This window comes from Amphiprion ocellaris, chromosome 21, assembly GCF_022539595.1.
Source record: "Amphiprion ocellaris isolate individual 3 ecotype Okinawa chromosome 21, ASM2253959v1, whole genome shotgun sequence".
Taxonomy (NCBI): Eukaryota; Metazoa; Chordata; class Actinopteri; family Pomacentridae; genus Amphiprion; species Amphiprion ocellaris.
Genome location: NC_072786.1, coordinates 13,542,034 through 13,567,862, shown reverse-complemented (window position 1 = coordinate 13,567,862; position 25,829 = coordinate 13,542,034). Strand labels below are relative to the sequence as shown.

At 39.8% G+C, this 25,829-nt stretch overlaps 2 protein-coding genes across 4 annotated transcripts; both read left to right on the top strand.

Annotated features, from left to right (window-relative positions):
• Positions 1 to 966: 966 nt before the first annotated feature.
• On the top strand, positions 967 to 15,205 carry si:dkey-159a18.1 (sortilin). 2 transcript variants are annotated; one of them, XM_035954842.2, is made up of 21 exons: positions 967 to 1,334; positions 1,753 to 1,815; positions 2,132 to 2,208; positions 2,277 to 2,373; positions 3,001 to 3,168; positions 3,348 to 3,421; positions 3,609 to 3,655; positions 4,685 to 4,821; positions 4,940 to 5,023; positions 7,377 to 7,437; positions 8,438 to 8,590; positions 9,742 to 9,848; positions 9,948 to 10,047; positions 10,839 to 11,013; positions 11,110 to 11,303; positions 12,865 to 13,057; positions 13,176 to 13,292; positions 13,368 to 13,512; positions 13,594 to 13,700; positions 13,785 to 13,902; positions 13,998 to 15,205. In XM_035954842.2, the coding sequence occupies exons 1-21, from the start codon at positions 1,080 to 1,082 to the stop codon at positions 14,010 to 14,012; spliced, it is 2,487 nt and encodes an 828-aa protein (XP_035810735.2). In that variant the 5' UTR covers positions 967 to 1,079; the 3' UTR covers positions 14,013 to 15,205. The 2 variants fall into 2 exon arrangements, with proteins under 2 accessions (XP_035810735.2, XP_023140533.2); XM_023284765.3 differs by having other exon boundaries at positions 968 to 1,334; positions 9,742 to 9,839.
• Positions 15,206 to 15,288: 83 nt separating this feature from the next.
• On the top strand, positions 15,289 to 22,557 carry fam3c (FAM3 metabolism regulating signaling molecule C). Of its 2 annotated transcripts, none has more exons than XM_023284763.3 (10): positions 15,289 to 15,408; positions 15,861 to 15,917; positions 16,769 to 16,873; positions 17,096 to 17,122; positions 17,513 to 17,636; positions 19,405 to 19,463; positions 19,661 to 19,711; positions 19,792 to 19,876; positions 19,960 to 20,086; positions 21,723 to 22,557. In XM_023284763.3, exons 2-10 carry the CDS (start codon positions 15,902 to 15,904, stop codon positions 21,810 to 21,812), a joined length of 684 nt encoding a protein of 227 aa, XP_023140531.1. In that variant the 5' UTR covers positions 15,289 to 15,408; positions 15,861 to 15,901; the 3' UTR covers positions 21,813 to 22,557. The 2 variants fall into 2 exon arrangements, with proteins under 2 accessions (XP_023140531.1, XP_023140532.1); XM_023284764.3 differs by lacking the exon at positions 15,289 to 15,408 and adding an exon at positions 15,456 to 15,567.
• Positions 22,558 to 25,829: the final 3,272 nt, after the last annotated feature.

Genomic DNA, 25,829 nt, shown 5'->3' with positions numbered 1-25,829 from the left:
TATCTGTTGCCCAACATATATGGCTCAGGTAGCAGAACAGAACAGTAAAAGTGAGTCATAAAACCAACCTCACATGAAGTTTATCTATTCTTCGTGGTAGGATAAACAAAGTTCGTCACAGGTGGGTTATCATGTCAAAACAACTTCGACTGCAGCGCCACTGTTTCAATAACAACCGTCATCTCTTGTGCGTAAAAGCGCAGAACCTCCTGAGGCACTTTGGCACCCGAGTTCGATGCTCATGTATCTGCATGCGTGAATACACGTCGACCTCTCGCGTTGACTTGTCCCCACTGCTACTAGAAATCCTCTGTGTTGCTGCTTTCACGCCTCCTCCTACTTTGAAAACTCTCCAGATCTTCTCCATTTCAGCCATTACGCATTTTTCCTAAATCATTTTGGCACAATCTCTTACAATTAGTCACTGAGTCCTACATTTTCCTTTGTGTATTTGTTGAAAGTGGCCATGAGATGCGTCTCCATCACCTTTAATTCTTCATTGTAATAGGATAAAAAAAAAAAAAGTTTGTCACAGGTAGATTCCAATGCCAAAACAACTGCGATTGCAGCTCCACTGTGTGAATAATAACCGTCATTTCTTGTGCGTAAAAGCGCAAAACCTTCTGAGGCACTTTGGCACCTGAGTGAAATGCTCATCCATCTGAACGCGTGAATACACGTCGATCTCTGCTGCTTTCACGTCTCCTCCTACTTTCAAAACTCTCAGAAATTTCTCCATTTTCAGCCATTGCGCTTTTTTTGCCGAAATGATTTTGCCATAATTTCTCACAATTAGTCACCCTTATTTTCCTTTGTGTATTTGTTGCAATATGCGTTTCCATCACCTTTACTCTGGAAATGTTAATCCTCCCTGCAGCTAGGTCACCTGGATGCGGGCAGAAGCACCTGCTGACGGCGGCTGCACCACTTCACACAGCACTTTTTATGTTAATGACCCGTCCAGGCACTTCCCACCCTCACTTGGCTTCAGAGCGCAACACTATTAACTCGGGTAGTATCAGCAGGCATCTGGGTCACTCTTACCGGTTTTATTTTTTCACTGGGGTCTAACTGGTGTGATGTGGAGACTCGTGGTCCTCGGTGGGCTGTGCGTCCTTCTTCTGGGTACTGAGAGCAGAAGCCCCGGAGGGAGGTCGGTGACTTTCCGCCGGACTCAGCAGGACGAGACCCGGAGCCAAGTGCGCGCAAGACACAGGAGGGACACCAGCGGCTCCTCGGGCATCTCCCACCCTTCTCACGGTCCTCCCTTCACCTCCTGCCGGCTCCCCCTCACCCCAGCCGAACACAAGGTTCTGGATGACAACACACATGAGGTGAGGTGTGTTTGAGTTGTGTGACATTGCTCTGAAGCTGAACAAAGGTTGGGGCAAAGTCCATCCAAAAAGGCATTCAGTCAGAGTCTTGCATGAATTTCACTGAACATGCAAAAATAATCATCATTATCTGTGTTTTTGTATTGTTTTAGGCTAATCAAGGTTTTTTAAATGAGTGAAATTGTTCAAAAATGAAGTTTAATTAATGACAAAAGTGCAAAGTGATGATTTATTTACAGTTGAACCACTTTTTTAGCCTTTTCCTGTTAAACTGTTGCATTCATTTTGCAAGCAATGTGATATTTGACCATCACATCAAGTGGAAACTGCACCAATAACTAGTTTGTGTGTTTGGTTTTTTAACTTCAGATATAACATAATCACACGTGTGAGCATTTCTCCTCCCTCTTTCTCCTAGACAGGGTTTAATGGTGATGATGGCTCCTATGTAATTCTCACATGGGTGGGCGATGGCACAGGAGTGAGTATCTGCATAAAGTGTGACAGATCATCCTCATGAACACCACATGTTGCCTGTTTTTCACTTTAGGAATACAGTTTAACTCTGAAACATGCATAATCTGATTCTGTACTATAGTAATGTGTAGATACGCCACTTCACATTTGCATTTTTAGGCAAAATATTGCTAAAATTTTTTAGTTTTTTTTTTTTTTTTTAGCAGTTTTTAATTAGAAAAAAATGTCCCTGAAGCTTAAATACATAAACTGAAATGTTAACTCAAATTAAATGAGAATGGATCTTCATAAAGTTTTAACAACATTGCCACATTTCCTAGGTGATCCTCGTGTTGTCAACAATCAGTGCTCCACTTGATTCCTTTCTAGAAGGCGGCTCCTCTCGACTTTACAGAAGGTGAGCCATCATCACATCCATCCTACTCTGTGTAAACTCAGTCAAAACTGTCTTTCCTCTCTCATCAGCACGGATTATGGCAAGTCCTTCCATGACATCTCCCACCGCATCAACCACACCTTCATAAGGGAGGAATTTGGCGTCAGTGTTGGACCAGGAAGCTCTGTAAGCTTTCATTTTAGCATTCCTTAATAAAATGTGGCAGCAAGCTCTGTCTTATGACTTTGCAGTGCAAGAGAATGTCAGTTATTGTGTTGTATGCTTGGAGAGTCAGATGTTGCATCACAATAGTGTCAAGACATCGTGCACGCTGATCTGATATTAGATCAAGTCAAGCCCGATTTTCACCGTCAAAGCACTTTTACTCCTGACCTCACAATGTTGTGGCTTTGGCTGACATGTTCAAGGAGACAACCACAGAAAAGCATCGGCATATCGAGCCAAGCAGTATTTGAATTTCAATATCTCACTGTTGTACATTTTCTGACAATATTTTTGACTTTTAAAACTTAATTTATTCCAGATTATGAAATCAAGTGCGCTATATTTGGGAGCTAGGGAGATTTGAATTTGGAAAAAAAACATTTTATCAGTTAAACATGTAGTCAATTTAAAGCTAGGGATTCTGCACACATCTTCATAAACTTAAAAAGTGGAAAAAATGGCCTTAAATGTGAATTTAATTTAGACATTTGTGTGCTGTTTACTTCCTTTACTTTAGACTTCAATGTCCTGCCATAAAACTGGCCAACTTTTCATCTTGATGTGTTTTCGACTGATTTTGCCTGACAGGTGATACTGACCGCAGACACACCGGTGGTAGACAATCCAGGTGGGATCATCTTCACCTCCATGGATGCTGGTGCCACTTTTAAGTTCATCCAGTTGCCCTTTCACCTGGCTCAGCCGGTCACGTATCACTTCTTCAACCCTGACTACCTCGTAGCCCTCAGCATTGATGTGAGTCATTCAAATATCATCTCCATGACCACTGATCTTGAAGGTGTCACAGTGGTTTTCTGTGCTTTATTTAGTAATCTTGACTAACACAAACACATAGCACGTTCTTCATACACGCTCAGTCATCAAGAACACACCTTAAAGTAAAGGTAAACATTCCTCTGGTTCCTGACTTGCAGGGCAGTCTTTGGCTCTCGCTGGACTTTGGCGCCAAGTGGACAAAAGTTCATGATGGAGTGCATTCTTTCTCATGGTGAGAATAAACAGGAAACACAATCAGTCCCCATATCCAACTGTAGATCACTATATAGCAGAAACTCACAGTATTCAGCACTTGGCTTCAAATAAATTGCTGAGAGAGAAGTGATCTGTTAAAGCAGTTGGTTTCAAAATTGTTGCGACATTTCTGGTGTTTGTGTAATGTTTCCTCTTTACTTCAGGGGGGCTGGCATCAATTTGTTCTTCAGCTGCACTCGAGTAGACACAGGTGAGGAAACAGGTGGAAGAAAAACACTTGAAAATGTCACTCAAACACCATTCAAAACATAAAACCTGCCTTAACATGATATTTATCAGCAGTCAGGATATTGATGTGATTCATAAAGTTAATTTATGACTTTTCTAGTATGCTAAGGCTTTTTAAACAACATAGTAAAGCTTCTGAAAAAAAATCTGTTTTGCGTTCTCCTCATGATGCAACGCAACTTTCAAAGAATTTTCCCAGTAGACTTTAATCTAATATGGATCTCTGTGATTGTTTCTGCTTGAGTTTAGATCTTTATTATCCCATATGAGGACATCCGTTTTATTACGAGGCAATAAAAAATCGTGCCCCTGTAGCTCATCTGATAGAGCACACACACAACACTCGCCAAGTCCGAGTCTCCCCCGCAGCCCCTTCAGCTAACTCTGGATGCCATCGCCTGCCTCCCCTCTCACCCCCACACCTCCCCCAAGCTGTCGTCATACAAGAACAGCAAAGAAGCCACAATAAAACCACAGACGAAACTGAAAACCGAGAAACCGTTCACATGACGTAAAAGAAGTAATAAAAATGCTACGTTGTGAAAGGAACTAAGAGGCACTTTTTGCACCTGGAATTAAAAACAAAACTTATGTTACAGTGAGCATCATATATTCTTTAAAGTAAGTTTATTCCAGAGTTGCTGTGAAGGATTTGGCTAATGCCTTTAATGCTCATGTGCACAAACTTTTCCAGCTGATTTCTTTTTTTAGTCATTTATTTTTTAGACAGCAAATCAATGAGAGAGTCAGGAGCCATTCTAAGACGCCATTTACTTCCTAGTTTGCATGTCAAAGCTCATCTTCTTAAAAACAAGCTCAAAATAGGTGCTGCTATTTGAAAAGGTGGCACTTTGTCAGACAAAACATTTCAGAAGTCCTTGCATGTAAAAGAGTGTGCTGTATACGAATAGTTGAGTTTATTGTTCTGCAATGAGATGACGGAAAGTTCACGTTACTTATTGTCACCAAGTCTTTTAACTTGTCTCCATAGTTGACACAGATGAACGAGGAGATTTAGTGCTGAAGAGGACAAAGGATCTGGGAGAAACCTTCACCACAATCCACGAGGACATCTACAGTTTTGGCTACATAGGAGCTTTTCTCTTCTTCTCTGTGATGGAAGAACCGGTGAGATACGTGGACACAAAGCCTCCGCTTATACCACACACATTAAATATCTCAGTATCTACCTCTATAGATTATATTTTCTGTTATATTTCTATTGTGATGCTGTTTTTGCTCCCAGAGGTCCCCTCGTGTCATGTACTTCTCATCAGACCAAGGAGATACCTTCAGTCGAGCTCTACTTCCCTCTGCATCCACTGAGCAGGTGAGAAAGAAGAAATGATCTCTGCCATATTTTTTAAAAACATTGTTATAGCAACAACAATATTTTAAGTTGCAATAAATAAAAAATAGAAATCCTTAATATCTGCCACATCTATTAAACCGCGCTGAGTGCATGACAGTGACATTTATAACCTTGTTTACTTATAATTCAGACACAAATGCAGACAACTAAAATTCCTGCTTAGCAGTTCAATTCCTGAGGTTTTGTCATCTTTAGAGCCAAATTTCAGTGATGCTCTTCGAACATCTGCCAAAAACAAGAGCCTGTCTGTTTGTGCACTTTTAGATTAGTTTAACATGTTCTGAGATTGCAGGCAGATCCAAGTATTTGTGGATCAAAGATTTTTTTATGAACGCACATCAGACGGGCAAGGCAGATGATTTTACCTCAGCCAGTCTTATTATTTCCTGTTCTACATGGCTGCACTTTATCGCCACCTTTTATTCTCAGTGGACACAAATGAAATTAACTCCCAACTTTATGCCGTAAGGATGAGGGCAGTGCCATACTGAAAGAAACCGTTTTTTGTTTTTTTTGTCAGAACAGTCTAGTTTCATCATAAGACAAAGGTGATCACTCAGAACAACCTTGTATTGATTTGCAGTGACTCAGCAGGAAAACATTTAAATGCCACATAACAAATTCACTGTGTTCTCTCGCTGTAGGGGTCAGGGGTGTGTGCGGTGACTATGATGCCATAAATTACAAAACAAGAATAAACCAAAGTAAAATTTCTTGAGCACTCCTACAAGACAATACTGGAAGAAAGGTGGCTTTCATGCTGTCGATACTTTATTAACCTCAGTTTTAATTTGTTCCCATATTTGTCCTCTATGTGCCCAGTGGAAACACAGCCTGCAGTACAGCCCAGTTTAGCCAAAAAGTTCCTGAATTTTTGTCAAGATATATATTTTTTTGCAGTTAAGTAAGTTATGACTTTTCAGTTGTGTCGAGGAGCGTAGAATTTTTAGTTTTTTACCGAATCTTGTTAGAGCCAATGATGTGGTTTTGCGGAAATACCACGATTTCAAGCTGAGATTTGATTAGTTTTCCTGACTGATTAATTCAAGGAGCATTAGAAAGTTGAAAAACTGCCAATTCTTTCTGTTTTCAGGTTTTGGTTTTTGGGTTTAGATGGTTAAATTGTCTCCTGTGCGTATGTTACGAAACTTCCAAAGTGGTTTAGTGACAGCCTTCTTATGTTAAATGCAGCCAACTAAAACAGTGATCGAACCCCCTTGTAAAGTGAGTCACAGGTAATAACCAGGAAGTAGAGCAGGTTAGCGCGTCCAAGAACCCAGATCGAGTCACCTGCATTTGCAAAAAAAACACAACAAAGAATTTTCCCAGGTAGAAAGTTGAGGGATTTTAATGTCAGAAAAAGCACTTTGAGGAGCGTAAAGTGAAAATATTCAAACATTAAACATTGAGCCTTGATTTGGGTACCTCGCTGTCACAATTCAAGAGAGGTCAGACTTTGCGGTTTGCAGTAAGGCCGTAAACTAAATCGACAACTTTGTCTCCAGGTGTGGGCATCAACATTCAACGTGACTCCACACATACCCTGAACTGAGCTTTTGCCCTCAGGATGTAGGTTCAGAGTCTGGCTTGTGAAGAAAAACAGTTTTAAAAAATCTTTCATCCTGCTTGCCTTAAAGTATTCAAACACAAAGAAGAGACACAAGAGCATTCCAGTCTGCTACCTCACACGCAGCTCTACATTTCATGTATTCATTTGTCGGTTACTGGTGTGTATTTATGCTCCTTAGAAGGATGCATTTCTCTATTTATTTCTGTTGCATTTTAATGTTTTAGGGTGTTGTGTTCCTGATGTTCTTGGTGAATGTTTCCAGCACAAACAAAGCCAAAAAAGGACAAATTCTGCTTTTTGTCAGCAGACAACCATAAAGTTGAATACATTTGGTACTTGTAATAAAGCATTTGAAATGATATTCCACATCTGATGCACAGATGTGATTCGAATTACTTCCTTTGTGGCAAGTTTCTCTCACACTTTGCGAGAGTTTCTTGGGAAACTCGTAAATTCCTCATGCTTCTATTACAACTCTTGTGCTTTTATTTTTAGTAAAAAAAAAAAAACATCAGTGGCAACAATTCCTGTTTCAACACCAACTGAACACACACACCTGTTGTGATGAAACATCCACACATCTTGTTGACAGCACAAACACACACTCTCTCTCACGAGGATTAGACAAGGAGTGTGATGAGGATTAAATTAGTCCTCAAAAATTGATTTTTTTTTTAAACCGCAAAGCCTGATCTTCTCACCCACATGTGCCCACTCCCTTTAATATGTGTGTGTTTGCAGTTTTACTCCATCCTGGACGGCGACGAGGATATGCTCTTCATGCATGTGGACAACCCAGGAGGTACAAACACACACAGGCACAGTTAATCTCTTTGTCCATATTTTCCATTCAGCAGAGCACACACACCCACAACAACATGCCTGACACATATTTGCAAATATGCCCACACAACGTGACAGAATTTATAGCTCTCTCAGCCTCTTTTTCTTGTAATGGAAAAGCTCAAAAAGGCCAAACTGGTTTCACAAGTTCTTGGTGTTGCTGACAAATCATCCAAACGTAATGAGTGTGTATTTGTGCAAGCAATTCTAGCTGCTCGGCCTTTTGTTCCTTTCTTTACTTCTCTTTCTCTCCCACGTCCTTATTCTCTGATTATTTTTTGATTTTATTCCTGTTTCCTCTTGCATTATTATTCAAGTTAAATACAGGTTTTCTCTGGAGACCACTCCAATTAGTGCCGTACAGGTAGGGTGATGGGACTTTTCGATAAAGCAGAGATAAACAGGGGAGATATGGGGGTAAACTGGTTTTATCTTTTGTTGGCTCAAGGGATGGAAATTTAGGTTACGCTGCAAAAGCTGACAAACGTATCCTGGGATCAGGGTGTAACATAAGCGCACACACACACACACACACACACACACACACACACACACACACACACACACACACACACACACACACACACACACACACACACACACACACACACACACACACACACACACACACACACACACACACACCTGACCGGGTTTGTCCTTCACGCCTTTAGCTGACGCGTGTGTGAGCTTCACACAGATAAAATGTGATTGATGGTGACTCGATGCTGATGTTGAAAGCTTTGTTCCCAGGTGCGGATTCTCTTTGAAGATGATGCTTTTGTCATTAAATTCTCCCTTTCTGGTCTTTCAAACTGCACATCTTTAGTTTTAAAGCAGATTTCTAGTCCTATGTAGCCTCCAGGCTCAGATCCTCCTGATTATTACAAATATGGCTCCTGATATGATATTGAGAGGCTAACACGAATTCTCCCTTATTTCTTCCTGTTTCATCCCAGACACCTTCTTTGGGACCATGTACACCTCAGATGACCGAGGGATCTTGTTCTCCAAATCACTGGAGCGCCACCTGTTTGATGGGCAGAGGAAGAGTGATTTCACCAACATCACCTCACTAAGAGGAGTTTACCTCACCAATAAACTAGACCTTGGTAAGGTTCTGCATGTGGGTGTTCCACCATCCACTTTTCAATTCATCTGTCTGCATTCTACAGCTACATTAAAGGATCTGGACCCATTTTTGGTTAAAACTGAAGGACCCTGTCTTGTGAGAATCAAGTTTTTACCTTGGTAACATGCCCATGTGATGTTTTTAATATGCGGGAAGACACATCATAAGCGAAAAAAATCAGTCAACACCATGTCTGAGCATTTTCACCTTAAAACTGCTGTGTACTGACAGTCTCAAAAGCACAGATTCAGCCTTTTGGGGTTTCTTACATAACAAACATAAGGAAATGATCATGTCAGCTTAGATGGCAGAGCTGTCTGTATCATTTTCCTTCTCCAGAATTGGTTTTGGCCTTGAGCACTTATAGCTCAATTACTACATTATTTCAGTTTGCCTTTGTGTAGCATGCAGTAGTTTTACAGCTTTTAACAGAGTTTTAGGTGAGCTGGTGTGCATCTATGGCATTTAAAGACATGAAGGGATTGTTTTCATTTAAAAAAGTACAAATATGTAGCTTTGATACACAGAAATCACTTTGAGGCATTAAATCAACAACCAGAGAGAGGTTTTAAAGGATATTTTTGCTGAATTGCACTGTTTGGTCTTGTTTTTGTAGGTTGACCATCATTTATATCGATGAAAAAAGGAAATCCTTTAAGCCACAAAACTCGCCAAAAATAAATTGGAAGATGCGTCGTTTTCAAGTGCCTCCCTGTCCCCCAAAAATGATGCTTCTAAATTGCACAAACATATTTCAAATAAACATATATTAGAAATGTCTTTCTGTCTAAATGTCCCTCCTTTTCCGCCAACCAATTATATATTATATTGAGCAGTATTCATCACCCTGGTAACCAAATTAACTGAGAAGAATCTTCATAAATATTGCGACAGGGTCATATTTTAACCCAACACCTAAATATGTGGTGTCCAAACCTAAACAAAGAGGTTGAAAACTTTGAAAGTGGAAACGTTTCCTACTACATCCTACTGTTACCAGAGCAAGATAAACCACGTCTTTCAAAGTGCAATTAAAAATACAGTTCAGTCGTATGGGAGTTTTCCCCTTGTACTGCATTTTGATCTTGACATAATACTGAATTCTAACCTGAGCACTGTGTTTTGTTGCAGATGGTCGTATCAGATCTGTCATTTCCTTCAACAGAGGAGGGACGTGGAAACAACTCAACAAACCTGACAATGTGGATTGTGGAGAGCAAGTCAAGAGTGTACGTTGGGTACAGAGAAATCTAATCCCAGTCTGCATGCACATAAAATAACTTTACTTTTTAGTTCACTAAGTTAATTTTTAATATGTGTGTGTCTTCTTTTACCAGTGCAACCTTCATATTCATGGAGAACACAGTCGCAATAACCGAATAGTCCCTATGTTAGCTCTGTCTGAGCCGACTGCCATTGGTCTGGTCATCGCCCATGGTAATTAAAGAGCAGTTTGCCTACATTCACGTTCAATATTATTATTTTTTTGTGAATTAATTCCATGGCTTGGTGGTTAGCACTTTCGTCTTGCAGCTAGAAGATCCCTGGTTCGCATTTTGGCCTTTCTGGGATCTTTCTGCATGGAGTTTGCATGTTCTCCCTGTGCATGCGTGGGCACTCTGGCTTCCTCCCACAGTCCAAAAATTGGCAACTCTAAATTGTTCATGGGTGGGAATGCAGTTTCTCCTCGAGGACTGCGAAAGTTGTCTTGAAGTCGGCTGAGATGCTAGCTCAGTGCTCCTCCAGCAGGCTAGCTATGTTAGCGAAGCATGAGCTGCCACAGGTGTTCGGGGGCTCACCGTCGGCTTTCTTAACTTTTGCCGTTTTCGGCATTTTGCTTGTCAAAAACTTTGTATAACGAACTATAATGAGATGTGTTCCAAAGGTTGGAAGGGGGTCTGGAAAAGTACTTTTAAATGTAAAACCATGGGAGAGAGAGACTAACGCGTCCTCTACATCGACTATCTGGAAGTCGACCCCCATAGGTGTGAATGTGATTGTTTGTCTCTATATGTAGCCCTGTGATAGACTGGCGACTTGTCCAGGGTGTCCCCTGCCTTGACCCTAAGTCAGCTGGGATAGACTCCAGCCCCCCGAGGCCCTCATGAGGATTGGGGTGTATGGGGGATGAAGGGGTGTATAGATAATAGATGGATGGATGCATGGATGATTAAATCTTGATCTTAAATCCAGTGTAATAATCAAAAGATGTATTTTCTCCTCCCCAGGCACTGTGGGTGATTCTCTGTCATCGTCACAGCACCCAGATGTGTTTGTGTCCTCTGATGGGGGCTATAACTGGAGGGGGACACTCAGGGGTCCTCACCACTACAGCATACTGGACTCTGGGGGTCTCATTGTGGCTGTGGAGGCTCAGCGCGAAGGACAAGTCAAGACTATCAAGTACTAACAATATACATTCTTCATGCCCAATTAAACAAGCTAATAGCACATTTCCTGACATGATTTTGCACTTTTGCTTTTATGTCTCCTCCCCAGATTCTCCACAGATGAAGGTCAGTGCTGGAAGTCGTACAACTTCACTGAGCAGCCCTTCTTCTTCGCAGGCCTGGCATGTGAACCAGGAACCAAGGCCATGAACGTCAGCGTTTGGGGCTTCCGGCCTGAGGAAGACGGACAGCCCATGTGGGTGGCGGTCACCATAGACTTCCAGAGCCTCATCACCAGAGAGTGTAAGTACATCTACTCTACAGTCTCCTCACCGCCCCTCCATAGTGCATGATGCCACCTGCTGGAAGGTGCAGCGAGGCTTGCCTTACAAGGTGGAGCCTCATAGTGATTTCTAGTAACTTTACAACACATGATCCTGCAAGTTCCCATAAACTGTGAGATCCTGTGATGCTGTGTTAATCCTTTTTTTCAATCCAGCATGTTCTGAACAATGGATGCCTTTTTAGTCAGCTGTCAACAAGACATCCATTGTTTATTCTTCTGTTTGTGTTGTGGGTTTTGATCCCTCTGTAATCTTCTGTACTTTATTTAGAGGTCCTGAAATGTATTTGGACAATCAGTGTTTTACATGAACACACATACTTTGTGGCGAGCAGTTTTTTCTCCTTCTCTGGGCTCTTTTTGCTGCTTTCTTGAAGCCAAGTTTTCCAGATGTCTGCACTGTGAAACAGAATTTGGGGTTACTGAGGTAACTTCAGGTTTAATTTCCAGCTATTTTAGGACAACGACAGTGGTACATTGCTGTGGTAGCTTATGCTGCACACCTCACCTGCTCTCACAAACCATGAGATAATGGATAAATGCGTATAAAAACAACACCTACTGACAAAATCTATTTTCTTGGGAAACCATTCCTAGAAGATTTCATGGAGTTTGATGCACAGATAGTGAGAGAGTCTCTGAGGAGGGCAACCGTTTTTAGAGGTGTTTTCAGCATTTATATGTGGACATAATCCTAAAACAGAGACTGATAAAGCACTAAAGCCTTGCACTTAAGATGTCAGATTAGCAGTAAGCCTCGGTTTGAATAGTGTTTTTATCTTTGGTCCTTACTTGCCCCCAAAAGCCTTTACCACCACCCAGGTTGCAGCTGAAACAATAAGATGTCAACTTATCTTACACATTATAAGAATGAAACTGAATGTGAGCTTACTGAACTCAACCTCCACATGACTGCAAACATAGTTTTATCTTTATTACTTGATTCTTTAATCTGTAAATAATAGCATAAAGGGACTACATCTGTAACTTGTTGCACAATCTTGTGTTCATCAGGATAATTAACCAAATCTTGAATAGGAAACTTACATCTAAGTAATTTTTACATAATTGGAATATTGTGCCTTATATATCAAAGGTTATTAACTCGTGTTGTGTTCAGTGAGTCAGTGACTTTTATGCCAGTTTTCTGCTATTGTTTTATCTGCAGCAGCTGTGTTGCTTCTCATACTGGTTTAGAGTTACATTCTGGGGTTCTTGTGAGAAATATGCAGCTCCAGACCTGTCCATGTTTGCTATTTATTTCTTGATGCCAAGAGCGGCAATTTTATGTGAACGCTCTTATAGCTAGAGTCAGAAACCCCGGGTCGACTTTACGAGCCGATAACCAGCTACATATGACCACTTAGCCTCATTGCAGCTGTTGATTTACAATTTGGTGTGTTGAAGTTGCTTTGTAGCACTGGCCCCAGGATTTTTACATTTGCTGTGGTGCTGTGACACACAATTGGATGCTGTTTTCTGGTGAAATAAAACTTTATTTTCCCATATTTCATCCACCAGGTAATGACCAGGACTATGAACAGTGGTTGGCTCATTCTGCAGAAGGAGGGACCTCGGAGAGAAAAGGCTGCGTTCTGGGTGTTAAAGAGACTTACAGGAGGCTAAAGAGGCAGTCTGTGTGCAGAAATGGGCGAAATTTTGTGGTGAGCAAGAAACAAAGCTCCTGCTTGTGCACCAGAGAAGATTACTTATGGTATGTGTTGTTGGACCTGCAGACATATTTCACCATATCCATTAAGCTGTTAAGCACAGTGATTGAAAGAAGACATTTGCAGAAACTTGTATTAACTGCTCTCTGTCCTTGACAACAGTGACTACGGCTACTATCGTCACGTGAACACCTCAGACTGCGTGAGGCAACCGAGTGCTGCAAACAAATCTTTGGAGATGTGTCTGAATGGAGAGGAGGACGAGCTTCTGACAGCAGGGTAATTTCCCTTCCAAATGAAGAGACACGCCTCGTTGACATGCTCACACACACTATTTTCTTTACGCGGTTGTAGGTACCGCAAAGTCCCCAGTGATCGCTGTGAGGGGGGATACAATCCTCAGCTCGCAGTGCAGACGGTCATCAGACCCTGTGGCGTTAAACCGAGCCCTGGTCCACCTGACAAGTCAACATCTTCAGTCACACACTTTGACACACTGGTCAGTAGGTTCCCCACTTTGCGTTCATCCTTCATGATCAGCTGTTTCTTAAATAAATAAACTTTTGCACGTATTTTCCAGCGAGAAAGGCTGGTGCTGATCTTGGTGTGTGCAGGAGCAGGAGTCATCGTCCTGGTCGCTGTCGTTTCTGCAGTCATATCTGTCAGGAGAGTGGTTTATAGTAACAGGTGAGTTAGACACACCGCTGCTGCACGTGGACACCTTTGTGCAGCCATTAGTTGACAATCTTGGTTTCTTGTCGCCCTCTGCAGGGCACCTGTGTATCGTTTCTCCAACCTTCGGGTCCAGGATGACGAAAACGTCGTTACAGTCGATCGTGAAAGTGGCACCAGCAGCAACGGCACCGCCTGCCAACAGGACTCAGATGATGTAAGAGTCATTTTAGTTATTTATGACTTCATAAAGCCTCCACTGGTGTGCATTTTTTCACATGTACTAAAACTTTTGTGTTCTTATTTTGCCAGGATCTTATCGAATGACATTTGAGACATTTAAATGGATTGAAGAAATACTCATGATTGTCACCAGCTGTGCTAAAATGACTTCCAGCTGCGTTTTGTTGGACTTTTACTCGACATTTTTGATGGGATCACGCCTCGTGCCAAGTTCTGCAGTTTTGAATGGCAAATACGAAAGATGTTAAATTTGTTAATTTATTACATTACTTTGCTTTCTTTTTGATTTGTACAGTATTTTCTATTTTATTTTATTGATTTACCTTATTTTGCACCAACTTTTTACTTCTGTTTAATGTGAAACTAAGCCTGAAACAATCCTGAAAATGTGCATTTATAGCAAAACCAAATTCTACACGTTATCGTGTTCATTCTGCTGAGTGTCTTACAGTTTTAAATATACTAAAATTTGTTTAAATGCACAATAAATGTCTGCTTTAAACCTGTCCATCATATGACGCTACTGGGGCTGCATAGTCTCTGATCTGCTTCCAAAAGTAGCAGAGAAGAAGAAAGAACAGGAAGTTGATGTAAACAAAGATTTTATCGACAGATGTGTCACTCATACGAAAAACTCACAACTATTAGAAGTGTCGTGTGCTATAGGTGACGCTGCAAAAGATGACTGCTGTTTATTGGAATGTACACATTAGAAATAACTATTTATCATATTTCATAATACTTAGCTTTCAAGAAGTGCATGAAATACACCAATCACCAATGCAATACTTTCTACTCAGATTTATTTTGGACACAGGAAACTGACTTCTGTTAATGCAGTATGTAGTAGAAATGTCGTATATTTATTAAAAAATGTTGTCCTGGCATCATTTTAATAACATTACTGTGGGACATAAGTGAGGATGTAATTTGTGCACAGAGGGATATTTAAAATGTGTAAATATTTGTAATGTATTACTTTCATAAGGTTTGAAAAGGATTAACAGAGCCTGTTCTTGGGAAGTTGCTGCTTTACTAAATAATGGCAATGTAAACACATTTGTATTTTTAATTTTTAAATAACTTATAAATGTGATATGTTGCGTTGAGAATGGAATATTTGCTTGTTGGGTTTTGGTCAATGTTTTGTAAGCTTTCAAAAAAAAGACAGTGAGAAAGAAGCGTTATTTTATCATTTTTTTTGGTGACTTTGCTCATGTTAAGTTTGGCTTACACTGAAAAACAATCTACAAAACAATAAAAACATACTTTTCTGAGATGGTAAGTTCCTTTCTTGTGCGCATGCTCGTCTTTGTTTTTTTTTTTTTTTGTTTTTTTTTTTTTTTTGAACAGAGTGGAACCTCTTACTCTTCGCTCCTTCTCCACATCTCAGCTGTCATGACACGAATCAGCGCTATCGGTTTACCGAGCAGGTCATAAAACACACCGGAGAGCCGCTGGCACCGAGCTAACCGAACAGGTAAGACGGGAGTGAACTATTACCCAAATGTTACCTCCCCATGCTACTATTACCCAGCCTCCGGTGTTGTTATTTTGGCTTCGGTTGGCAAAACTGTCGGTTGAGACGAGGAAGTAGCGGCAGCGGACTAAGCAACGTCAGTTAGCGTCACTTTTAATGGTAACACTTGACGCTAGTTAGCTTTACGAAACTTAGCTTACGATATTAAACAGTCTGCTAATATGTGAGCTATGTGAGTGTATTCCCATGTACTAACTAGTTATTTTTGTTGAAAAAAAATAAAAGCTATTGTGGCGTTACCTTTTAACAACCAACTTTCTACATATTGCTTCATATCAGGCTGTATTACATGAAATATTAGCAACCAGCTACAGTTAATGCCTCCATATTGGCTCCCTTCCCTACATAGATAAATAATTGAGTGTCACTGACTGTGTGTTTTCTTTCTACAGGTTGTTAGCTGTCAGGAAGGAGAGGCTGGAGACTCGCTAAGATGTTGAGGGCTGGCGGTGAGTCAAGTGTATCTCCTCAAAGCTGCACAGGAAAACATCTCAAGTGTGGATTCTCAGTTACTGTAACTCGACTGAACTTTTGACCTGAAGAAGTCTCTTGATGAGAGATGAAACCTGTGCAAGAACCAAAAAGAGAAGTCCAGCTGCCTTCCACTGAAGCAGCAAAATATACTGAACATAACTGTAAATGCAGCATGTCATTTTTAACATAGTTGCTCCAACACACAGCATCTCTACAACCAAAATAGACACACAAGTCAGTAAGAGGTCACACGTCTGCAACACAGAGTTATTGGGCTTGTGGATGCCTGACGGCCTCAGTGAAGTTGAAGGACATTTTAGTGGACAGAATCACATTGTCAGACACATTGATCCACAGAGCATCACGCGGCTAGTTGTCTGTACTACCATGCTGTCTGAAACTATTTATTGGACAGCGAATGGTGGATTTATGAACATTCAGCCTACAGTCTTAACTGACACACCAGCATCCATTTGCCAACAACTGGTTTTCATCTCTCTCTTGTCATCTGGAGCATTGTGTCATTTGAATAAAGCTGCATTTTTGTGTCTTATAGTTACTGGTCAAAGTAGCGTCCTTGTTCTTTAAAGCCACACCTTACCAGGGTGTGGAATAACTTCAGATTTGCCACAAGGTGGACAGTTTAAAAATGTTTCATACACATCTGGACCCTTTTCTAACTATAAGAATAGAAGAGAGTCAAAACAGAAGACCATTTACATGATACATTTATGTTTTTGTTCAGTGTAGATAATATCATGTAGTCAGCTAAGACCATGTAAAATCTGGTAACTGGTGCTTTCGGTTCTCTCTCTTTCTTTTCCAGGTATTTTGAAGTTAGCGGCGCTCGTCTTTGCATTCCTCCTAGCTGTCTTTCTGGCTTTTCAACTGCTGGAAATTAGCTTGGATTTTAAACTTAGCAGCCTGGTTTGTGAGTAGAAGGAAACCTGACAGTTTATTTGTTCAGCAATTATGAAGAAGTGTCTTTAAATATAGAAACCAAAGTCGGCACTGTGTTAATTGACCTGCACTGGCTATAGTTTGCTTTAATAGAATTTCAACGCTTTGTTTAAGAGTTTCCCCAGATGTGCCGTTTAGATGATACTGAAGTGATCACTGACAATCTCTTTAAACATATGTTTTTGCTTTTCAGCAAAATCTCTGCCAGCGAATGAAGGCCGTAAGTTTCCCTAAATTCTCAATATTTTTAATTTGTTTATTTTATTTTGAGATACATCTTCCCTCTTTTTTGGGGGGGTTAAATCTCTCTATACCTGTCAGCACAAAAATAGTAATGCTGAGCTTGTCTCAGATTGTGCAGTGGAAAAAAAGCTCTTATGCTGTATGCATCTAGATGACAGTAAGGCATTACAAAGTATCACTGCATGTCAAGCTTGACAGTTCACATTGAATATCAAGTATTAGGCGTAAATAGATACCTATATGTAGAGGTCAGGTTTAACCACTGCTGTTTGTTCTGTATGTGAATAGGCTCACATGATCAGACAGCCTGTAACCTGATGTTGTTCTACCTGTTACTCGACATATAAATGGAGTTTTGTATTTACAGCAACAAAGCCAGTCAGGTACAAGTGTGGGTTGTCCAAGGCATGTCCAGTTGGACACTTTGCCTTCAAGATTGCGAGCGGTGCAGCTAGTGTGGTGGGGCCCCGAGTCTGCCTGGAGGACAAACTGTAAGTAAAAGGATATCTTGACACTTTCAGAAAAACAGGAGAAAGTTATTTTATGTAATTTAGTATCTGTGTTTTAGCTACTCAGTCAGGAGGAACAATGACTTATTTCAAAGTTTAGTTTAAATTCAAATTCTATTTAAATACAAGTAGAATAAGATGTCACTAGAGATCCCAGAACATTCATTTTTATAGCTCACAAGTGTATGATTACCATAGTAACTAATCAATTTCTCTTAAAGCCTCACAGTGTAAATATGTGGATGGCTATTTTGTTTGAGCTGTAACTCATCGCAGCAGCAGCCACCTTTAGTTTTGAATGCATCGTTACTGCAGCTGCCTTCTGTGGTTCAAAGTGCTGACTGTAGTGCTGAAATCCATGAAACGGTCATTGGACATAAAAGTTAATCATCTGTTTTAATAACTGATCCGTAATTCAGTTCAGCATTGCAAAAAAAGTCCTGGCTGTCAGAATGTTTGATAAAGTGGCAAAACACACAATTTACTTTTATGGCCTGCTGTTAAACATTTATGAGCAGTAGAAATGTCATGACACTGACGATTTAATATTTAATCTACTCTGTTCTCAGCACCAAAAATGTATCAGGACGATGTATTTTTTAGACAAATACTTATTTTAAAAGCCGCTGGTCACACAGTGTACTTAAACACAAACCCATCTTTATATTTTGACATCCTGAGCAGTACTGATATTAGCTGACTAATGCCTTGAGCCTTGCATAAGCCCATGTATGACCCTGCATAACTTATCAGTTTATCAGCTACTGCTACACCGGCCTCATCTGTGGCATCGTGTCATTTGAACACAGCTGCATTTCAGAGGCCTTTTATAGTCACTGGTCAAAGTAGTGGGAATTTTGGATACTAACATTTTGACAACTGCTCACTTTGAAGTCTGTGTACTGATCTGAATGTCTGTTTTTGAGCTGCGTAAATAAGTTTGAGGCATTTCCTCCCTATGTTCCAAATTCTCTTTGATCGTTCTGGCGCATCTTCAGGATTTTTGCATCAACTTGGCACGAAAATATTGTTTCTCATGATATGCCCTAACCAGTGAGTTTAATGACGTTGTTTAAACACACTATTCATTTCTTGTGCACAGATTTAAGTGTTTACTTTGTAGCATTTCTATTCATTTTTGTTTATATCTCGTCATATCATGATATAAGTCATCTCAAGGAACTTTACATAGTAAGGTGAAGGCCTTACAGTGTTCTGTTATAGGAAGGCTGGGGTGAGTGTAATAAGGAGAGAGAAAAGGATGGCTTGAGAATGTATATTTTACATTATTATAAAAATGTTTTACAATATCCTCATTTGTTATAATAATAAAAATAATATATTTATATAGTGCTTTTCAAAGTACTCAAAGATACTTTACATAGTTACATTATAAAATCAGCAAACATTAAAATAGAGGAACATCATAAAATAAGTCATAAAATATCATAAAAATAACAAAAAATTTGAAAATGCGTTTATCTGTTTAAACACCAGCTGCACTCATGGCTACCCACGGGAGGAATTAAATTTGATGACAAATACAGTAAACACAAATGCGTGTACTCTATAGTGTGTTGTAAATCACATTGTATTTATGAAAGGTAAATGGAGCGACTCGGAATAAAGAGTTTATTGTGGTGTCAATACAACTTCATTAGGGAGTGTCATGTCCTGAATTCTGTGTGCTGTATGTTTGAAAGTATCTTTATGGGGTCTACGTTTATTGTCTTTCTATTGTTGTTTGTAGACTCATGAGCGGTGTGAAGAACAACGTGGGGCGAGGAATCAACATCGCCCTGGTTAATGGTAATGTTATCAGCAGTTCCACACCTCCAAGTCAAATAACTACAAATAAGCTACTGATATATACATTTCCTTTTGGTAATCATGGTGTACGTAGCATGACCCATATTTTGTACTTGATGCAGGAAAAAATGTGTATGCTGTCGCTAATTACCTTTTGGATTTATGTGGAATAAAGTGGAATTTTTTCCCCTGTATAGGGAGAACAGGTGAACTGGCCAAGACAGGTTTTTTTGATATGTGGGCAGGAGGTGAGTGTACTTAAAAACCGTTCTGGTTTCTATACTAAAAACACTTCTACAGTGTTTTAACCTAATGTAACCCTGCACAGATGTGGCTCCCCTAATTAAATTTCTGAAGGAAATTGAAGATGGAACAGTCGTAATGATGGCTTCTTTTGATGATCCTTCAACAAAGTAAATGTTTGCACAATTACAGCTACAGTTTCGTTATCTGTAATATTGGCTGTGGAGTAATAAATGGCTTTTTTGTTCCGTAGACTGAATGATGAAGCCAGAAAACTAATTGCAGATCTGGGCAGCTCTGCTGTCAGTAATTTGGGCTTCCGGGATAACTGGGTCTTTGTAGGAGGGAAAGGCATCAAGACCAAGAGTCCATTTGAGCAGGTAACATGACGCCTGATATCCTGTTTACATCTGCTCACTTTTACTCACTTTCTACTGAGGAGTAGTAAACAACAGCAGCAATTTCTTTGTTATGCAGCTCTAGATTTTGAAATTTTAGCAAACAAAATCAGTTGAAGTTAAGTGTGTACTACCAGCACATGTAAAGCACATTAGACGTAGAATAATATCTTGGTGATATACCCACCAATATATATAAAGTGTTTCCATTAGATGTGCCTCAAGAGTTCTGACATTTTCATCTACTGTTCTTTATAAAGCTGAATTTACATTTCAACAGTTTTATGAAGAAGTTGCATGGGTGTAGCAGGGATATAATGGTGAGAACCTTGCCAACTGAACTCAGTGCACGATGATTTATGAATTTATATAGACATAGCAAATTTACAGTTGTAATCTGTAGAGTCTTTCATTCAACCTCAGTTTATATTTGGAATGCACTGAGCTAGGGAGGCTTTATTTACAATGTAGTTGAGTAAGAAAATAAGAAACTTGAATGTAATTAATACAACTAGTAATATAAAACCAAGCAAGAATAATCAGAGCATTTAAGCTCTGGAAACAAATAAATGAACTCAAACAAGAAAATCTGGAAGCAAAATAAGTCAAAATGAAAAATCTGAATTGCCTCAAGAATAAAGGCATCACAGGATGACGTGTTAAGGAAGAGAATCATCTGAGCACCAAGCATTTTCTGGGTTTTTTTTGCTCGTGTCACATTTTTACTCACTTTGGACAAATTTATTACTGATATACAGTATGAAGCCCACACTTCCACTGAAACAGGACAATCAGGAAAAGAAAGAATGAAAGCTAAATTTCTTTAATTTTACAAAAAGTGATTGGAATCAACAAGTGCAACTTTTTTCCAAGTGCCAACAGGGGTTGACAACACTGGTAAAAATGGTGGCTTAACATCCTATAGATACTACTTACATTTTAATTTGTTTCCATACTTGTCTTTTATCTATCGTGTGTAAACACAGCCTGCAGTTCAGCCAAAAAAATCCCCAAATTTTTATCAGCCATTAGCACTCATGGCTTATTGGTTGCATAGAATTTTAGTTTTTTTATTTTAAATTTTTTTTGCAGGATAAAAGGATTTTGATGACTATGATTTTGTGCTTAGATTTGATTTTAATATACTGAGATTGGATGTATAAAAGGCTCCTGTTTCTGGCTCTGATAAATGGTGTCATTTTAGCTTCTTTTTTTAAGGCAGCATTCCTTCCAAGTGCAGATAGTACAGAATCACTGTGTGACCTCCACTTTTCTTTTTTAAGTTCTTAAGTGTAAACACATACATTGTCCGTGCAACAAGAAACTGACTGTGTAGGAGGCTGGGATGGACACACAGGCCTTGCACAACGTTAATGAAGCCTTTCTGCTCAGACCGCTTCTGATTCACAGGCTTTTGTTGACTTTTAGTTCTATGAGAGAACTGAACACTCCAGTGCTGTTCATGTCGCCAGTTGCTGGGCAGTATAACGTGTTCTTTCTGTCACAACCTTTTCACACACATCCTTTTGAGCTTGTGTAACCACTGGATTATAATGACAATACAGGCTGGTCTCTGGTTTCTTGTTAAGGACACTGTGTGTTGTGTTTACCTCCGCAGCATATAAAAAACAGTGCAGAGACCAACAAGTTCGAGGGCTGGCCCGAGGTGTTGGAGATGGAGGGCTGCATACCACAGAGGCAGGACTGATCTGAGGTGTCTTTGTAACCGTTCTCTTCTCGCCCAGTCTGCCATTTCTGTTCTCTAGAGACTTTTTTAAAGGTTACACTTATTTGGGCAGTGGAACGTCATTTTACACCTCTCATTCCAAAGCCTTATATTTAAATCTATCTACCACAGCAACAGTTCACCAGAAGATATTAACAGGAAAGAGGAGCACTTCAAACAGAACTGGAATGTAAAGCTTGGACCTTCTTGCACTTCTCCTCATATCTGGATTACAGCTCATACAGTACATGCTTATCGGGGTCTTTTAATTGGAGCTAGTTAGTAGAGTTCACTGCTTAGAAGGGATTCATTTTTTAAATTATGGGCTTTCTATCACACTCCTTACCTTTAAGGCCCCACGGCTTAGCGAGACAGCATTGCATTATTGCACTGTTGTTGATGGAAATAGATGTCGCAGCCCAGATTTTTTGTGGGGGAGGGCAAAAAAATTTCCATTACCTGTTTCCTGCCTTAATTATCCTATTCATATATGTTTTTTAAAGTCTTTGTGATTCCTTTTGTTTCTTTCAGAGTTGTTTATTTTGGGGAAAGTTAATATTAACAGGATTTAAAGATACTTCTTGCCATGTTATTATAACCAAATGCACCAAATTCACTGTGAAATTTGTATATATTTGTTAGAGGAGGGTCCAAAATTGAAAGATCCTAAGTTAATGAACACTGTAATATTAATATAATTTGTTATAATAAATGATATTGTTAGCAATGTGCGTGTGTGGGTGGATTTAAAGTGTCTTGTTACAGGAGGAGGGGTTCACAGTTATTTTATTGTGCTTACAAGCTACTGCACTGATCTCATTCTGTATTTGTTTAGTCAGAACTCATCATCTGTGTCAACCTGAGTGTTAATCATTAATATGTTGATCTTGTCATTTGACCACCACTTTCAAATAATTTCTCACCTGTTAACTTCTTCACTTTAACCAGGTGTAGTTCGTCTGGTTGACTAAAGGACTAATATACACATACACTGTGTTGTCACCTTGTCAGTTTTTGTTACTTAATGTTAACCACCTGGCATCATGTGTTAGTATTTTATTGTACAGTCTCTATTGAAGCCTTTTATAAACTTTAACTACTGTACATTGCATTAAAGAAGAAATTATTAGGATTTTTAAAAAACCCTGAAACTTAAACGTGATCCACCAATGTTGACTGTAGTTTGTTTCAAAGCAATGTGTGAATAAAGGTTTTATTAATAGCATAACAAAAGTGTGAAAATAGTGCAGATGCATGATTATAGAAAAGATGCAATCACTTCTTTTTGCTTAAAAAGCTGAACTTGAAGATTTGTGTAAAAAGTAGAAACTGTAGCGCTCCTCGTAACCTCTTCGATGTGACACGGTGGTAATTGGAGGCCGGTGTGAAATGAGAAACTTGTTCTTGTTGGTGTGACTTTGTTGATGCAAACAGTTCAACTCTGTTCCCACATCAGTTTCTATTTCTGTTTATCTGCTCATCCTCAGTGAATTTTACCTTTCTCAACACGTACAAAACACTGAGCTGCAGATGCTCTTTGGATCTTAACACTGTCGTAGGATTGTATTTTGTAAAGGCAAATTTGTTTAAGATGATTTGTTGGTTTCTACATGAGCAGTGAATCGGAGAACTCATTCCTGTTAATATCTATAAATTGTAGCTTACAAGTATTTTTTAGATGTTCCTTGTGAGTATTTTATGTTATACTGGCTGACATTCTTGAATGAATTGCATTTGCTAGATCATACACATTTAAAGGAGTGTTTTTAAAAAATGCGTATCATAGTACCACCCCTTGTGTGCTTCACAGTGCTTCTAAATTCTACAGTAACTTCAACCCTAATTTAGTGTGCAGATCTGCTGCTCAAGAACTGCCTTTAGAGTGACCTGCAGGGGGCACTATGGCCTCATTTACTCAGCCTGCCTGTCCTGTGATTTGTAGCATCCTCACTGTATGTTGTGTTTGTTATTGTCCTGTAGTTGAGCAGTAGAGTAGAAATGTCTCTCAGTGGCTGTAGTCCTTCTAATGCAGGACTGAGGCCTTTGTTTCACACTGTTTCCACACGTGTCTGTATAAGATTTCATCAGTATTGCTGTAATTACCATCTCATTAATGTAAAATCAATGTAAGATTGGCCTACTTTGAGGAAAAGGAACATCTGATTTCTTGCCATTGCATAATTAACACATCCACACATGTGAAAAGTGATCAGAAATTCTTTTCTTTACTTATTAGGTTTATCATGAGAGAGAATTTGTGAGATTTCTAGCTTCTGCTGAGGCCTCTGTTGGTGATTTTCATCCCACGAGTCCTTATGATGTGTTGGTCAGGAGCAGGATGCTGAGTGTAATATCGCTCTCTATCTGCCAGCAGTTGTGGCAGGTACATTCACTTTTATTTCCTCAGTTGGTGGCCTGTAAACTTGTGTTTCACATTTTCACCCTCTGAGTTCCCCCTCGGCACTCAGCTCATCCTGATCCCCAGAGATTGAAAAAAAAAAAAACTCACTGTGGAGCTTTTTTTCCTCTGATCTCATCTGAGCTCCACACAGGACATCCCTCTGACGTTTTATATCCCCAAGTGGGTTTTATGGGGGATATAAGGGACAGCATTTGTCTGGCAGCTGTTCCACTGCCTATAGCGTAGTGTTTGTGCTACACATCGCGGCCCTGTTATGTGGGCACATCAATAAGTTATCGTTTGTCTCCGTGCAGTTGGAAATGTATGGTGCGTGATGCCTTCTAAAGTGTTCTCTAGTCGGTGTTCGTGTGGGCTGAACATCCTCTGAGCTCCACATTTCTTCTCTGAGAGATGAGGTGTAGGAGTGAATCCTCTTCAACCCATCTTATATAAAACACGCTATATGATGCATTATGTATGAACACAGAATATCTGCCATCGCATAAATGTCTAATGATGAGACATCTTATGGCAGCCTGAGGGCAAAGCTGTATGAACGCATGAGGACACAAAAGATTTATTTTCTCATATAGAACAACAGCCATAGTCTCTATTTTCATTGGAGTTCCTTTCATTCGTCTCCTCTGCATACTCCCAGAATAAATCTGTCCACTAAACAAAAGGTGCTTGCATCTCAAAGAACGTCTGAGGAGCTCAACTTTCTCACTCTGACCTCTGACCTTTGACTTCTGACCCTTCTGACCAAGACACTCAGGCCTCTGTTTTCTTCAAAACAAGCTTTAAAATGGCCTCTCGCCTCTGTTTACAACCCTTGTGACAAAAATGCATTTCTCTAGATCTGTGACTTAAACACACTCGTGGCCTTAATTACACACCACAGCTAACTGCTTTTCTAACTGTAGAGCACTGTTGCGCAGCCACAATGCTCATGCAGCCATTTATACCCAACACCTGCCTCAATCTGCTGGACTGTACCAAGTCTGCTGACCAAAAATCCCTCTTTGACCTCAATACCTGAGCCCTGGCATTTTAGAAATACACCTTTATTTCTACAGGACAAAATGCACATGATTCAGACATCTAGGAGCATAAAAAATTAGACATATTTGGTGTTCGGTTGACTTTTTCTAAAGCGACTAATTATTTTTCCCCTATACATATCACAAGCAGTATTTTGGGGTTTACAGCGCCTTGCTCAAGGTCACTTTGGATTGGAGGAGCTGAGGATCAAACCATCAACTGCTGTGATTAATGGACAACCACTTAAGCTATGGTCAGCCTTTAAATAACCATAGTGACGACATCTGGGTTGAACCTGCTGCTCACTGATGATGTGTAGCTAGAAATAATGTATACTGGTGTTTACATAGGTACATCCCAACAAAAAACCCCAGCAAGTTGCATTATAAGAATCCTAGGAATTGTGTTTTTCTTGACTACTGAACAGATTCACTAGTGTCTGTCTGTCTTTATTGCAATTTTAAATATCTGTAATTTTTATTTATATGTACTTCTCTTTGTTTTCTGTCTGCTGGTGTTGTTTTCCTTCATGCGTTGGTGTGCCCAGCTTCACACTG

What these genes read in the sequence shown, in the direction of transcription:
- si:dkey-159a18.1 (XM_035954842.2), top strand. Translation starts at nt 1,080, where the DNA reads ATGTGGAGACTCGTGGTCCTCGGTGGGCTGTGCGTCCTTCTTCTGGGT. An exon ending in CCTCTGCATCCACTGAGCAG is followed by an intron (nt 5,024 to 7,376) that starts GTGAGAAAGAAG and finishes GTGTGTTTGCAG; the next exon opens with TTTTACTCCATCCTGGACGG. An exon ending in GACGAGCTTCTGACAGCAGG is followed by an intron (nt 13,293 to 13,367) that starts GTAATTTCCCTT and finishes ACGCGGTTGTAG; the next exon opens with GTACCGCAAAGTCCCCAGTG.
- fam3c (XM_023284763.3), top strand. An exon ending in GTCTGCCTGGAGGACAAACT is followed by an intron (nt 17,637 to 19,404) that starts GTAAGTAAAAGG and finishes TGTTGTTTGTAG; the next exon opens with ACTCATGAGCGGTGTGAAGA. An exon ending in CAACATCGCCCTGGTTAATG is followed by an intron (nt 19,464 to 19,660) that starts GTAATGTTATCA and finishes TCCCCTGTATAG; the next exon opens with GGAGAACAGGTGAACTGGCC.